This window comes from Podarcis melisellensis (genome assembly GCF_964234715.1).
Source record: "Podarcis melisellensis genome assembly, chromosome: 13".
In the NCBI taxonomy this organism is placed as follows: Eukaryota; Metazoa; Chordata; class Lepidosauria; order Squamata; family Lacertidae; genus Podarcis; species Podarcis melisellensis.
This window is the reverse complement of record NC_138545.1, coordinates 15235127-15252333: the sequence shown is the minus strand read 5'-3', so window position 1 is coordinate 15252333 and position 17207 is coordinate 15235127. Positions and strand designations below refer to the sequence as shown.

Below are 17207 nucleotides of genomic sequence, written 5' to 3'. Positions count from 1 at the left end.
AAAACCAACCAGCAAGGAAGTATCAACCACCCACTCCTAAATCCAAGAGAAACTCGTAGGACTGGTGTCAGAGGTCAGCATCACTGGGCTTCTTCTGAGACCCACACTCCAGAGGGAAGAGGCACTGCTAACCCCTGTTGCTCACTGTCACTTCCTGGTCACCATCACTCTGCAAGCAGTGACACTAGTGAAGCAATAGGGCAGCAACCTCCACTTGCCTTATGCTGCTTCTGGGTGGTTGTGTGGCTGGAGGTGAGAGGAGGCAAGTGAGTAGGCAATGAGGATATCAGTGAGGGAGAGAGGGGTCCATCCAGAGCATCTTCTCCCAGGACTCCCCAAAGCCTGGAGTCATCGCTGGCAACCACGGGGAGGTGGAGGAAAGGGAAGAGAGAGACATTGCAACTCACCCACCCACCCAGCATTATTATTTAGCCACCCTCCATGCTGAACCTCAAGCAATGACAAAGATCTCCTTATTCCAGCAGGTGTTTCAAGGAAATGTTCAGGCACCTGTTCAGTTTTATTGGTTTATTCTGTGTGATTTATTTTATGTACACCCCTTACAGATGCTAATGATTAGGTAGTATATAAATGCCTTAAATGTTATTGCTATTCTTATCATCTCAATTTCTTACCTGTCCTTCACTATAAAGTCCCTGGGCGGGTTATAACAATGTAAAAATACAGTATCAATGGATTCCTGCTGAAGTGCAACAGATAAATGGAACTGGTTTGATACAGCTAGATTATTATCTAAGGAAGACCTTCCTTCCTTGCTATTGATTTCTTGAAAGCAGCTTTTATCTCTTTGTTCCTCAGGCTGTAAATAATTGGGTTGAATGATGGTGTCACCACTGTGTAGAGGAGAGAGAGGATCCTGTCGCTGTCTAGGGAATAGACTGATTTGGGTCGAACGTAGGTGAAAGTGACAGTTCCGTAGAAAAGAGAAACGACAATGAGATGTGAGGAGCAGGTGGAGAAGGCTTTGTGTCTGTTCTTGGCTGAAGGCATCTTTAGGATGGTGGCGATGATGAGCATGTACGACAACAGGATGAGCAAGAATGGTACCAGGATAAAGAACACAGTTACCGTAGCAACTGCCACTTCATTCTTGAAGGTGTCGGTGGTAGCCAGTCTCAAAACGGGCAGAATATCACAGAAAAAATGGCTGATTCTGTTAGGGCCGCAATAGGGAAGAGTAAATATAGAAATGGACTGGCCCAAAGCCACCAAACTACCAATGGCCCATGAAACAGCAGCCAGCAGAGCACATTCTTTAGGGCTCATAATGCAGGAGTATTGCAGGGGTTTACAGATGGCAACGTAGCGGTCGAATGCCATGACAGAAAGAAGGCAACACTCAGTAATACCAAAGAGAATAAAGAAATACATTTGAATCCCGCAGCCTACAAAGGATATGGTCTGATTCTCTGACAGTAAATGTTCAAGCGTCTTTGGGATGATGGATGTGGTGTAGCCGATTTCCAAAAAGGACAAGTTCCGGAGGAAGAAGTACATTGGTGTGTGAAGTGTTGGCTCGGCAACCGTGATGATCAATATCAGGCTGTTCCCAATTAATGCCACCAAGTAGAATATTAGTACCAGCAAAAAAAGGAGAGCTTGCATGCTCTGGAAATCTGAGAAGCCCAAAAATACAATCTCAGTCAAACAGGACTGGTTGCCTCTTCTCATGTCATCATTCAGAGGGGTTCCTGGAGACATAACAAGAGCTGCAGACAAAGAGACGAGGGTTAGAATTACGGGCAACCCCTGATTTGTGTGGGATTGTGTTCGTGGCCCCTGTGTGCATTGGTGGAATGCACATAAGCCCACCCGCCCTGCTACACACTGTTCTGCCCCCCAGTTCCACCCCATCTCTTCTGGGTCCAGAATGTTGGAGGTCACTCGTCAATTGAATGCTTGCAAAATGGGCACCAGCCTATAATTCAAGTTGCCTTAGGTATGTCAAATAGAAGATTTACATCCTGATTTTTTCATTTTTACTCAGAGGTAAGTCCTGCTGAGTTCAATGGAACCAATCCCTTGGAAAAGTATGCAAGGGGTAACAGTTTTAGTATTTGTGAACAACACATTTTGTGTGACTTTGCAGTCTTTCAACTAACCTAAGATCAACTCTTGTCGACATAAGAAGAGTCCTGCTGGATCTGACCAAAGGCCCCTCTCATCCAGCATCCTTTTCCCACAGTGACCAGCCAACGGGAAGCCTACAAGTAGGATACGAGCACGGCAGAGCTCTCCCCACTTGTGATTCACAGCAACTGGTATTTAGAGCCACACCACCCATAAGGCCAGTCTGGAGAGCCTTATCCTCCATGAATTTGTCTGAGACCCTTTGAAAGCCACCCAGATTACCACACCTTGTGGTAGCGATTTCCATAGCTTAGCAATGCGCTGTGTGAATAAGTATTCCCTTTTGTCCGGATCTCAGGCTTATTTGTCAGAATTGCTCCTTTCAAATTTAAATGTGGGTTCTCTTGAATTCTAGGCACCTTTAAAATAATTTGAACTATACTGATCTATCAGTGCTTGGTTCAGATGGTGAGGAAGACTCCAATGAACTCCAGGTTCACCCCTTTAGTAACTCTGGGATCACCTAATAAATAATTGATTGAGTAAGGATCCCTGCTGGGGAGTTTTGAGGTCATGTGCTAAAATATTTCGTAAACCTAAAGCGTTTTCCCCCCTGCACCATCTCCTTGACACAACAATGGAAACTTCCACTAATGTACAGTCATCTTGGGCCAGTAATGTGTAACCATTTCCATAAACAAATTCTGCAATAGCTACCTACAACATAACAAAAAGCCCCCCACAATACGTTGATCAATTTTCTACTTAAAAACCACTTAAACACTATCTCCTTCCTTTTATGAGCGGAGGAACCAGCCAGCCAGCTGACCAAACAACCACACCGTTAGTTAACCTATGGTAGATAGACCTTACATTTCTGTTAGCTTTCTGATAATTTTCAGGTAGATGACAAATGTCCACTGAATAAAAACTGGAACTGCACCATTCATTGGAAAGTCCAAGCACTGAAGAGTCTTTTGCTGCAATGCCGCTTCAGTCAGTACTATATCTGGAGAAGATCTTTCTTCAGATACGGTACTTTGTCGGTTGCTGACATCATGGTACTAAGCATGGTTACAAAAGGGGATTTTAAATTCCCATTAGGTCCACGGAACCAGAATTCTAAAGGGACCTTACAAAGCCACGAGGCAAAGGCATTGTTAATTGCAGTAGGATTTGGTAAACAAATGGCAGGGGGAAGGTTGGGGAAGGAATCCATTGAGTATTTGGTTTCTGAGCAGACATCCTGCCAGTGTGATGATGAACCATACAAAACTGATGGGCAGAGTTCCATTTCCCCCCCATGCTTGGAGCTACAGAAAGTCAATCTTTTGTGTTTGGATTCTGTCAGGTCTCCTTTTCACTGCCATGTCTTCAATATTATCTGCTGCTCCCATCACTTAAATTCCAAGGTGTTTAATTAATTCATGACACAGATCTTTTATTTGGTGTTTCAGGGAAATATTGCAAATGTAATATATGTAAACTAAACAATATAAGTGACATTATAAAAATAACACAATTTAAAACTTTAAAACACTCAGTAACCTTAAGATATCCAGCAATCAGTCCAGTGCACTTATACTGTATCATTGGAATTCGTGAGATTGGTGAGTGTGAGAGATGGGGGCCATATCAGTGGTGGCCCCAAATTGCGGAACTCTCATTCAATTAATATTGGGTTGACACCTTCAGTTATGGCATTTGATAAAGTCTTGAAAATGTCTCTCTCCATAATTTTCTGTCCTTAAAAGAGTTTAGGTCAGATGTGGGGAACCTCAGGCCCAGGGACCCTCTCTGGGCCACCCTCCTCCAGCCCTCCTTGATTATGGTCCTACTTCATACCACAACTGTTTTTGCTTGGCTGAAATGTCTCCTTGAACTCTGACAAAATTTATATGAAAAGGCGAAACTTCTGGGAAAAGGGGCACAACTTATTCTGAAAAGGGGATGGAACCACTTGTCTTTTAGTTTGACATAAAGTAAATCCTTTATTCTTCTCATATTGGCCACAAGTGGTACAATATTTGTGTAATATGTTCAAACAGCCTGGCCCCAAATCATTATTTGGGCTCCTGTACTTTCTCAAACATCTTTAAAGACTTACAATAAAAACTCACTTAAAGTTTAACTCAGCTTCACCGTCTGATCATTTTAAATAACAGCATCATTCTAAAACAAAACATTTACCCTCAGTAGCATGGGGAGTTGAGGATGCTGCCTCAGAGTCTTCTGAGAGGGATTGCATTAGTGATTCTCTTCTCCAAGTTGATTTCTGATCTAAAATTGAACACTGGGCTATAGGGACAAAGCTCCAAACTGATCAATTGAGCACTGTCCTTGTGGAATCAATGGAGAGTTTTAATTAACCCCTAGAGAAATTAAATTGAAGAGATGCAAATAACTTTCTTGCAATTCCAATGCGAGTCTAATGGGTCCTTCTAGGAACTCTCAGCATGCTTTGAAAAATGCAGTTTCTCGAGAGTTCTGGTTGCACAAGGATGGAAGACTGACGAAACCCCAACTAAAGAATCATGGCAAGAAAAATTGATGGACTATGCAGAACTGGCAAAACTGACATATAAGCTACGGGACAAGGATAACTGTGACTTTAAGGATGAATGGGAACCTTTCACAAAGTATCTGAAGACGCAACAAAGCGAATTGGACTCCTTGGCAGGTTTTGAATAAACATCTACATTTTAATTTTTTTTACTGATAATAATCAGCTAAACAGTTTGAGGATCTATAGAACTTTGTAACATGAAGAAAATAGCAATATTAGAGAAACCAAAGACTGGAACTGAGGGAAGTCAGGAGGTGGGGTGGGGGGGTGGGTCCTGGGGGGGAGGGGGGAGGGAGGAAAAATGGGGGGGGGAATAAGGATATGTTTTTGGATAATATGTCTTGTTATAACTTTGAATAATTAAAAAAGAAAACAAAAGAAAACAAAGAACCTATATCAAGGAAGTCGGAAGTTGATGGAACATTTTTGTGGATTTGTAATGTATTGTTCTATTGTCTTTTTGTTTGTAAGGAAGGTATTGTGCTTCTTTTGTTTTGTTTTTTCAAGCTTTTGTTGTATGTGTAAGTGTTGATTTTAAACCAATAAAGATTAAAAAAATAATATAAAAAAATAAAAATAAAAATGCCGTTTCCAGCAAGAATTCCTACATGGAAATGACAAAGGAGGAGAATGAATGTCACTGATTTAAACTAGGCAAGGGAAGAATTGGACATATTCTGTGTAGGGCAGGGGAATAGTTTTCAGATCCAAGGTCACATTCCTTCCCACGCAACCTTCCAGGGCCTACATGCCAGTTGTGGGTAAAAGTGGGTGGAGCAATGATTGTAAATTTTACCTTTGGACAGCGCGCTGGTTACGATGAATACTCTTACATGCCTTTCTATCATCCATCCAGGGAAGCAAGGAGCTTTATCAAAATAGAAAGACACATTCCAGCCAGGCAAGCACACCCAATGAGGGTGAAAAATAGGGCTGGTGAGTGATGTGGTCTGGGATAGAGGATGTAGCTGCAGAGGAGGTATAGCTTGGGAAAACTCTAAGATAGAGAAGACTGGGGGATCCTATTTGGACCCTACAGCTGAGGTTTATGTGTGTAGGTGAGGGTGTGGTGTGGTGGCACAAAGTTTGCATTTCATTCATTGTGCAAGTTGTAGTGTGGTTGCTACATTTAGAAAATCTATTAAGTTAACAAATGTAAGCGAATAATAATAATAATAATAATAATAATAATAATAATAATAATAGTAATAATCATAGGCTGTGTCCAATGCTAGTCAGAGTAGACCTACTGAAATTAAGGGACATAGACAACTTAGGTTCATTACGGTAATTTAAATGATGAGAAGTGACCTTCACTTGAGCGAACCAGCATGCCAAATATGAAGGTTGAACTGTGACTCTTCCAGGGCAGCTCTCCATGGTGCTGAACTTCAGTTTTTGACTTCAGTCCACTGCAGGTTGAAGTTTGTGTTGACCAATCCAATTCCCACCAATAATGTGTGTGTTGTGTGAGTGCACGTGCAAAAAACAGGGGCCTGCGGAAACCTATGTAGAAAGTAGTGCATGACGCAATTAGTAACCCAGATTCAGAGCCAGTGTTTATGACACGCCAATGGGATCTAGTGTTCTGGTTAAAATTCTTGAAGTGGTGCTAATGACATGTATTCTGTTCTTTGCTGATGTGATGTGTGCTGCATTTGCACATTAAAGCACTATCTAAATGAGAAAAATAGCAGATGTAGTGAAAGAAAGGTGCTTGCATAAAAGGGGTTATAAAAGGGCAAGGGGTGATATGGGGAGAGTCATTAGTGTGGTATTCCCGTTTCTTTCTCATCCACCCAGCTTCAACAATCCTCTGGCCACCTTTATCTCTCTGTCAAGGTCTCTCTCTCCACCATATACTTTTATCTTCTGGAGTTCTACAACTGCCACATCACCATGCATCGCTGTTTATTTATGTTTTTAATGAATCACGTAAATATATGCATTTAATAAGGGTGGTCACTGGAGGCAGCAAAGGTGCCTCTGGGTGCTCCATGGTGAGAGCAGGGAGCTCTAAGGGAAGAGTGTGTGTAATTTTGCCTCACCATGTAGTGTGAGCTTAAGTTGGGGAGATGACAGCAGGTTTGACTGCTACTGCTCCCTTTAAACATACAACAACAACAGCAACAGCAACAACTTTTTATTTCTTATACCCCACCCATCTGACTGGGTTGCCCCAGCCACTCTGGGCAGCTTCCAACAAAAACACAGGAAACCACTCAACAACAACAAGAACACCAAACATTAAAAGCTACACTCTTGCATATCTGGTTGGTAGGGACTGTTATCTTTCTTGTATTACTACATTTTGGAACTACTAGTACTTATTATGGTCCACATATATTAGTTGTTTTCATTTATGCTATTGTTTTAAGAGATTGTTTTATCCAAGTGTTTTGCACTTCTATAAAACGTGGAATAATAATATTTTTTTGTATTTTTCGATGATGCTTTTATGATCATGCAAATCATCCAGAGGTTTCTTTGAAATATAGAACGGTATATAAAGTTATCTGCCTGCCTACCTAATTAACTGAATACATACATAACAGTAAATGAGCCAGCTCTGTGTTGAGCTGTGTTGAAGGTTACTTAGTAAGCAGGGATGTAGGGAAATTGCACCCTGCCTACTAAGTAAATTGCACAGCCATGTTCTAATAAACATTGAAGCTTAGTTTACGGATACAAATTTACAGGGAGCTGCTCTCTATTGTAACCAGTTGGGCCTTTCCCTAGGCATCAGTCACATTGGCCAAATGGATCTCCCTCAGGAAGACACTGCTGTGTCTGCGTTTTATATCCCTTGGTTATGTAGTATGACCAATCATAGTATTATTTATACTGCACACTTAGGGATATTCCTACAGCAACCCCCCAACTCTAGTTTTGATACTTTCCCAATTAGTATCGGGAAGGGCTGTGGCTCATACAAAAGATCCCAGGTCCAACTTTACAATTCTATGATTCCATCTATTTAGATATTACGTTTTTTTAACTACAAGCTGCTTCAGGCAATGTACATGGCTCTCACAACCTTATCCAATGTGATAGGTTTAGATGAGAGAAAACACTCAGAAGCTGAGTGAGACTTTAAAGCCAAGTCTCTCTCACTCAAAGTCCAGCACTCAAACCACTACCCAACACTAACTCTCAGCAGGGTTCTACTTGTGAGCTTCTTCAGTGCTTCTTTAACTTCTTTATTTCTCAAGGAATATATGACAGGGTTGAGCACAGGAGTCACCACTGAATAAAGGATAGCAATAACCTTGTCTTCTTCTTGGGATGCAGTTGAGGTAGGCCTGATGTATGTGTAGATGATGGTGGAAAAGTAGAAGCTGACAACAAGGAGGTGGGAAGAGCAAGTGGAGAAGGCTTTCTTCTTCCCTTCAGTAGATTGAATTCTAAAGATGGTATTCAGAATCAACAAATACGATGTTAGCGTCAGCAAACAGCTACCCATGGAGAAGACCGCATCAGCTACATAAGCCATGGCTTCATTGAGGCTGATGTCTGAGCAAGACAACATCAGCAAAGGAGGCAAGTTACAGAAGAAGTGGTTGATGATGTTGGAGTCACAGAAGGAAAGGCGAAGCACAAGCCCCGTGTGAACGGCAGAATTGATCATCCCCGCCACCCACACTCCAGCCACCACCCCGATGTACACTTCCCTCCTCATGATGACTGTGTACTGCAAAGGATGGCAGATGGCGATGAAGCGATCAAAGGCCATAAAGGAAAGCAGCAATATCTCTGTTCCCAGAGCCCACAAGAAAAAGTAGACCTGGGCTATGCAGCCGGAAAATGAGATGGTCTTCCTGGAGGCCAAAGTAGTCTGGAGCATCTTGGGAATTGTCACCGAGATACAAAACATGTTTGCTATGGACAAATGGATGAGCAGGAAATACATGGGGGTGTGGAGTTTGCGGCAAGTGCTTAAAGTGAAGATGAAGAGGAAGTTGGCTGACAAAGCAGTTGCATAGATTAAAGTGAATCCCCAAAATATGATTTTCTGATGTTCAGGGGAGCTGGATAAGCCGAGCAAAATAAAATCTCGAACTGCTGACTGGTTCTTCAGTTCCATGTGTCTGATAGTGCTGACTTGTCCAGATGAATAAATTTATTGGGACTTAACCTCAGGTCGAATTCATGAAGACAAATTCATAGAGGATGAACCATGATCTGGAACCCCTATGTTCAGAAACAGAACATTTTTCAGTATATTCACACATCTTCAGTGGGATCAGAAATAAGAACACAAAATTACATGGCTGTCAACTGTTGCAAGGCAGTCAAAAACTGCTGACAAAGACAAATAGAAGCCTTTGGGGTGTGAATTTAGCAGTCTCTTGCAGCCTTCAGCCATTCCACACCCCTTACCCTGTTAGGCTGTAAGTCAGGGATGGGGAACCTGTGACTCTCCAGGTATTGCTGGACTACAGCTCCCATCATTGCTGATCATTGGCTACACTGGCTGGGAATGATGGGAGATGAAGTCCAATAGCACATGGAGGGCCACATATTTCCTTCCCATTCCTGCCAAAAGTTCTGTGGAAACCTACACTCCAGACATGTCTCATCGTAAGCTGGTGAGGTGGGTGTCACAAAAATAAAAGTCTAGGACAGGGTTTCCCAAACTTGGATTTCCAGCTGTTTTTGGACTACAGTTCCCATTATCCCTGATTAGCCAGTGATGGTGGGAGTTGTGGTCCATAAACAGCTGGAGACCCAAGTTTGGGAAACCCTGGTTTAGGACTACTATTGACCCACGGCCAAGGCTATCAACTTATTTTATAGCATGTCAACAGTATCTGGTCTTTGACACCTACTTCCTCTTACTTATGTGTAAAAACACATGCCAGTTTGAATTGCATATGCTGATCATTTAGACAAAGCATTTCCCCTTATAATAAAGAAAACATCTGCACCAGAATCTTCTGCTCTAAGTTTAAAATTAGCTCACCTGGAAGCAGCAGCAGAATTCAAATGCTCCACATACCTGAAGATGTGAGGCAAAATGAAACTTGTCTCATTGATGATGATCCCCACCCCTTTCTGCTAAGCCAGAGCAGAATGGAAGAATCAAATGGAGACACTAACAGCAAACATAAATAGTGAGTGAATGGTTCAAGTGCAGTGTTGGTGCCATAGGGACAAAACCCTCAGAGGCAGTCAAATTAGGAAGAGTCTAAGGATGTAAGGCTGCCATTGTGGAGAATTAGGATCATTGCTTCTGATTGCCTGGGAACCTCTGGGCCAAAGGAGGATGGTGTGGGCTATATATATATATATTTAGTATCACATGTATATCCAACGTTTCCTCCGAGGAGCGCAAATGTGGTTATTTACCTTCTCCATTTTATTCTCACAACAACCCTGTAAGGTAGGTTTTGCTGCAAGATAGTGACCCAAGGTCACCCAGTGAGCTTCATGGCTGCGTGGGGATTTGAACCCTGACCATAGTAAGGGCACAGAGAATCCATTCACATTGTCCAACTGGAAATTCCACATGGTAGCTATGTAGTTCTAAAGAGTATAACCCTCTGAGAACTTCAGCTTTTTCTGTACAGTCATATTTATACAATCCACTGCTTTCTCCCAAGTATAGGACATTGTTAAAAAATGTGTTTTAAAGAAGCATTATCCTTATTACATCTCAAACAAAATGCTGTTTTAGTTAATACAAATCAAACATTATTTGTTGAATAGGTTATCATTTAAGGTGCACTGACACCCCTGTAATAGAAGTTAAAAACTCTGTCCAGTTGTTTAGGCAATACAGGAGCCACCTTTATTTCATTTATATATTCATATCTGCATATCAAATTGATTTATTTTGCGTGCGTTTGTATGTATGTATATTTGTATACACACACACACACACACACAGAGAGAGAGAGAGAGAGAGAGAGAGAGAGAGGGGGTTTCTAAAAAAAGTGTCTCAGAAGCTGAAAATGCAGCTGGCCAAAGCAAAGTTGCTAACAAATGTTGAAGCTGTAGATGTTACCATTTGGTTACATCCAATAGCTGATATTTATCTCATAACACACAGAATGCTAAAAATTCATCTTCATCATCTATCGATTGATCCAAAGTCAATATACCCGCTTCCATCTAATTTTTGCATATCACCATCTTTTCCTCATTTTTTTAAAGTTGGGTTTCTCATAGGAAAAGGGGTCAAATCTATTTTCATTAGGCATTGCATTCTATATCTTTCTAACTGATGTTATTGTTTCCAGAGATTATTATTAACAAAATGGTCTCAACATAAAGTGTGGTGATTAGTGTGTTGTACTACGAGCTAGGAAAACTGGGTTCAAATTCCCATTCAACTATGGCTCAGATACCATCTCTCAGTCTATCCTACCATGAACTCATTGGATGGAAGACAAGAAGGGAAATAAAAAGAAATTCAATATCTCCTTGCCAGAACATAAGGTCCCTGGCTAACGGCATCTCTTTCACCCTCTCAACTATGGTCATCCTTGTTCCTTACTAATCTCTCTTTACTGTTCATCTCAGGTCTAAGTATAATGATGTAGATTTTGGGGAGGAAGATGCAACCCAGTAAGCCAGCAGTAGAGGCCAAGATGGAGAAGATCTCCACAGCCACCATGTATTTCCCTTTGGTGCTCAGATAAGTGGGGACAAAGGACAGCCAAACACTGCAGAAGACCAGCATGCTGAAGGTAATCAACTTGGCTTCATTGAAAGTATCAGGCAACTTCCTGGCAAAGAAAGCCACAGAGAAGCTCACAATGGCCAAAAGACCCATGTAGCCGAGAATAAGATGGAACATGATGTCGGAGCCTTCATTGCACTGCACTATGATTTGCCCCTCCTGGGAGTGCAGGTCAAACTCTGGGAATGGGGGAGAGGATGCCAGCCACCCAAGACAGATGCCAGCTTGAATGAGAGAGCAGAAGGTGATAAGGGATCCTGCCAGCCTCTTCCCAAGCCATTTCCTCAGGCTGTTCCCAGGCTTGGTCACCATGAATGCCAGAACCACAGTGAGGGTTTTGGCTAACACACAAGCCACAGCAATGGAGAAGACGATGCCAAAGACGGTTTGCCTCAAGACACAGGTCACCTTTGTAGGCCTGCCAATGAATAAGAAGGAGCAGAGAAAGCAGAGAAGCAGAGAAGAGAACAAGGTGCAGGTGATGCCCCAGTTGTTGGCTTTGACAATGGGAGTGTTCCAGTGCAGACCAAAGGTCCCCATCACAACAATTGTGATCAGAGAAAGCAGGAGAGCCAAGGAGGCCAGAATTGCCCCCAAGGGCTCCTCATAGGATAGGTAGCTTATTTTTTTCGGAATACATTGGTTGTGAAAGGCATTTGGGTAGTGATCATCGGGGCATTTCTCACATTGATCTGCATCTGAAAGTGAGAAGCATGCTTTTAGCATTTCTGGAAGCGATACTTATTAATATTATTGATACCGTCTGTTATGCGGTACACAAAACATATTACTGAACTGATGAACCAAAGTCTACTTTCGCAACTAAGTGATGGTTCCTCCATGAGCACCTCAGCTGTACTAATCAATCCATTCATATTTATTTGTCAGGCTTTGTGTATACTGATTGATTTCAGTCTTTCCCCCTTAAACATGTCTATCTCTGCATCCAGCCCCATGTCTTTGCATTTCAAAGCTTCTGGCCCAAGTGTTTCTTTTTTGCACTTTCCATAATTGAATTTGGGAGTGGATGAAACAGCCAGGTCGCCTGTCATTTGCTCACTGGGAAAATCTATATTTGACAAGAAATAACTGTGCCTAAGGACTGAAACTGTACGGATACAATAGAGAAAATTGTTCACTAGTTGTTAATCACAGAAGATGAAAATTGATTGGCTGCAGGTTCAATGTTGACAAAAAGGGAATCTATGGGGTGCAATCCTAATTATTTCTTCCCAGATGTATGTCATCTTGATTTCAATGGTGGTTACTCCCATGTGAACGTTATTTCACACAATATACTCTTGAATGGCTATCCAAAGGGGAGGAGAGAGGAAAGGACAATATGTATCAGTAACATATAAACACATGTGCTTGGGATCTATGACAGAAAATAAGCAGACATAATAAGACTAAGAAATCAATGTCGAAGTTGGATAGGAAGAATTCCAGTTGACTTGGGTTCCTTCACTTACCCTTCTGGACTGAAATCCTCCCTTTAGGGCACTGAACACAGTCATAGCAACAGATTTGCTTTCCCTGCTGGGGAAACATACTCTGTCCAGGGTGGCAGCTCTCAACACAGGTGGAAATGGGCAGCATCTAATGGGAATGACAAGCAAGGGATTTTGAATGGAATAAATCTTATTGTCGTCTATGTCCGCTTTGCAGCAGAAAGGTCACAGGACTGAAATTAGAGGATGGCTGTCAAGCACATGCTCCCTGGGCAAGCATCAGGCCCCCTGATAAAGATACTTTGTGCTGTCACTTAACCATTTGGCCAGCACAGCACGTGTCTGAATGGCAAAGAGAAGCTTGTGCCAACCTTCTCCCTCTTGATTGATTGAATCCTCATAACCCAATGCTGATTCCCTCCTGGAGGGAGAGCAGAGCTTAAATAAGGAGCCGGCAGCAGATGCTGCTTCTCCTTCTTACCAAATGTACTTGAACTTTCAGATTAAACTATACAATGCAGGTAGGTGTTACTTACATTCCTAATACATCTTACATAGATTTTAATCTATGATAAGTACTGTTACAGACTGACAGCAGCACAAGAGAACATTCCTGCTGCTCTAACTGTTTAGACTGCTCATAACTGCCATAGCTGTAGAAATTGACATAACAATTCCCTCTTAAAATGTACAGGGTTTTTTGTGGGGGGCTATCGGGTTTTTTATTTTCATTATGCATTATGTATGTATTCATTATGTATTTTGTGGTTTTATACGTTGATCTTATTCTGGGAACCGTCCTGAGACCTCTGGGTATAGGGCGGTATATAAATTCAATCCATCCATCAACTACCTCAGGCCTATGACAGCACAGCATTCAATAGCCTTCTGAGCATTAGCCCTTTCCTTAGCATTGATACTTTCATCCCCAAAATAGGGTCTTACTATCACATGTGGTGGACCTGCATAATTATAAGCGAATTTTGGAATAACATATATGACAAATTCAAGAAATTATTTAAACTTACAATAAAAAAAGGCCGGAGATTTTCCTATTAGGAATATTGCCAATGGAAATCAAGCAAAACACAAGACCACTGTTTATGTACGCAATCATGGCTGCAAGAATACTTGTAGCCAGAATGTGGAAATGTGAAACAACACCAACAGTAACAGATTGGCAAACACTCATGACCGATGTAATGGTTCTAGGGGTTGCTTGTGCGTAAGCAGGTGCCTATCTCCCTGGCTGGGTGCAAACACCTGGCTGGGCTGCCAAAGTGAACCTCTTCTGTCCGGGCAGCCACTCACCCGTGGCTGACTCAATCGCTGGCAGAATCCGTGAGTGGGCGTTTCTTAAACTTCTTCCAGCAAAGAAGTTCTTTGACGCCTAGTCTCCGCCTACCCTCTCTGCGCGAAAGCCTTCTGCGCAGGGAGGGCGTGGGCACCGGAGGACCCCTACTCTCCCCGCTGGTCCCAGGCAAGGAGTCATGGGACCGCCTCGCCACTTCCCCCACCTGCCCCCCTTCTCCACTGGTGCTACGCTGATTCTCTTCCCCAGAAGATGGGCTGCTCCTACCGATCCCTGGACGCTCTCTGGAATCCCTCTGGCTTTTGCGCTCCCCCTCCAGTACTAATGGCAGTTCCCCGACAACCGAGTATTTCCAATTAGCAAAGCTGACTGGAAAAATCAGAACAAAAAAAAATTCCTTCCAGTAGCACCTTAAAGACCAACTAAGTTAGTTCTTGGTATGAGCTTTCGTGTGCATGCACACTTCTTCAGATACACTGAAACAGAAGTTGCCAGATCCTTCTATATAGTGAGAGGGTGGGGAGGGGTATTACTCAGAAGGGTGGTGGGAATGGGTGATTGGCAGATAGCTGTGATGAGGCTCATCACGACTCTTAACGTTGTTCTAAATCTGCCGTGAAGATGTTGGCATACTGTGGGGCCATGCGTGTGCCCATTGCTGTGCCGCTGATCTGAAGGAACAGGTCATCACCGAATTTGAAGTTGTTGTGGGTAAGGACAAATTGGCAGAGTTTGGTGGCAAAGTCCGCTGTGGTTTTATCTGAAATGGTGTTCCTTATAGCTTGTAAACCATCGTTGTGTGGGATGTTGGTATACAGAGATTCCACATCCATAGTAGCTATTATAGTATTGTTGGGAAGATTATTTAAAGATTGTATTTTCCTCAGAAAATCTGTGGTGTCACGTACATAGCTGGGAGCACTGATGGCATATGGTTTCAGAACAGAGTCCATATAACCGGAGACACCCACTGTAATAGTGCCAATACCTGAAATGATGGGGCGTCCTGGATTTCCTGGTTTGTGTATTTTAGGTAGAAGATAGAAGGTTCCTGGTCGAGGTTCTGTTGGTGTGTTGGTGAGGATCTGTTCTTGGATGTGTGGGGGTAGCTCCTTAACAATCTTGTCCAGTTCTTTTTTGTATTCTTGTGTGGGGTCTGAGTCCAATTTTATGTAAAAGGCGGTATTGGAAAGTTGTCTGTGAGCCTCCTGAATGTAGTCAGTTTTGTTCATGATGACGACAGCTCCACCTTTGTCTGCTTCTTTAATTATAATTTCTGGGTTGTTTCTGAGATAGATAATCCATAGATAATCTCAGAAACAACCCAGACATTATAATTAATGGCCCCACAGTATGCCAACATCTTCATGGCAGATTTAGAACAACGTTTCCTAAACTCCTACCCACTCAAACCTCTCTTGTACCTGCGATACATTGACGATATTTTTATCATCTGGACACATGGTCAACAGACCCTGGACACCTTCCACCAGAAATTTAATGATTTTCACCCCACAATCAACCTAACAATGAATCAATCTATGCAAGAAATACATTTTTTGGACACTACTATAAAAATACATGATGGGCGCATAGACACCACCTTATACCGTAAACCAACTGACCGACAGACATATCTACATGCCTCTAGCTACCATCCCAAACATACCAAACAGTCCATTGTATATAGCCAGGCACTACGTTACAGCCGTATCTGTTCCAATTCTACAGACAGAGACTCTCACCTAAGAGATCTACAGCAAACCTTTTTAGAACTAAAATACCCAGCAGATGAAGTTAGACAACAGATCAACAGAGCCAGACTGATACCCAGAGAGAACTTGCTGCAAGACAGACCCAAAAAAGAAAATAACAGAACACCTCTAGTCATCACATACAGCTCCCAAGTTAAAACAGTACAACGCATCATCAGAGATCTACAACCTCTCCTGGACAATGACAGTTCTCTTTCTCAAGCTCTGGGAGGAAGACCTTTCATTGCCTACAGACAGCCACCCAATCTTAAACAACTCCTAACCCACAATAATACTACAACCAGACTTAATACGGACACTGGCACCAGAGCCTGCAATAAACCCAGATGCCAACTTTGCTGCCACATACACCCGGACAACACCATTACTGGCCCCAACAACATCACACATACCATCTCGGGACTATTTAATTGCTCATCGTCTAACATTGTGTATGCCATCAAATGCCAACAGTGTCCTTCAGCTCTCTATATTGGACAAACAGGCCAAACCTTACGCCAAAGAATAAACGGACATAAATCTGACATCAAGAATCACAAGACAGAGAAACCAGTAGGAGAACACTTCAATCTCCCAGGACATTCTATACAAGATCTCAAAGTAGCTGTTTTACTACAAAGGAATTTCAGAAATAGACTGGAAAGAGAAGCTGCTGAATTGCAACTCATTACCAAACTTAAAACCATGGAGAAACCTGGTCTGAACAAAGACATTGGATTCTTATCTCATTATACATGACAAAGCCATTTTTCACCTTCTCACCCCTTGCTTTTTCCTGTAAGACCTATTGCAGTCGTTAAGAGTCGTCAACAGGCTCATCACAGCTATCTGCCAATCACCCATTCCCACCACCCTTCTGAGTAATACCCCTCCCCACCCTCTCACTATATAGAAGGATCTGGCAACTTCTGTTTCAGTGTATCTGAAGAAGTGTGCATGCACACGAAAGCTCATACCAAGAACTAACTTAGTTGGTCTTTAAGGTGCTACTGGAAGGATTTTGTTTTGTTTTGACTATGGCAGACCAACACGGCTACCTATCTGTAACTGGAAAAATCAGGGGAGCCTTAAATCAAAAAGTATACGGAGAATGGAAAATATTTAAGGAATATATAAGACTATATTGTAAAAATGATACCATCATAGCAGAACTGAATGATATTTGTGTACAATAAATGATGGAATAAACATCTTAGAGGAATATATGGAAAAAGATATAAAACAAACTGTGCGACAAAACCAAGACACTAGAAAAAGTATAATGAGTACGATTGGAAGTCTTTTACAGAAAACTTTAGTGGAAAAGACATGATGTTGTATAAATATT

General features: G+C 42.2%; 2 protein-coding genes across 2 annotated transcripts; both read right to left on the bottom strand.

The window, feature by feature from the left end:
* Positions 1-753: 753 nt before the first annotated feature.
* Positions 754-1692, bottom strand: LOC309354735 (olfactory receptor 10A4-like; the record flags this gene model as incomplete). Its single annotated transcript, XM_081884997.1, has 1 exon — positions 754-1692. The coding sequence occupies one exon, from the start codon at positions 1690-1692 to the stop codon at positions 754-756; it is 939 nt and encodes a 312-aa protein (XP_081741123.1).
* Positions 1693-7793: 6101 nt separating this feature from the next.
* LOC309354734 (olfactory receptor 13G1-like) lies at positions 7794-8741 on the bottom strand (the record flags this gene model as incomplete). Its single annotated transcript, XM_081884996.1, has 1 exon — positions 7794-8741. The coding sequence occupies one exon, from the start codon at positions 8739-8741 to the stop codon at positions 7794-7796; it is 948 nt and encodes a 315-aa protein (XP_081741122.1).
* Between the last annotated feature and the right edge of the window lie 8466 nt (positions 8742-17207).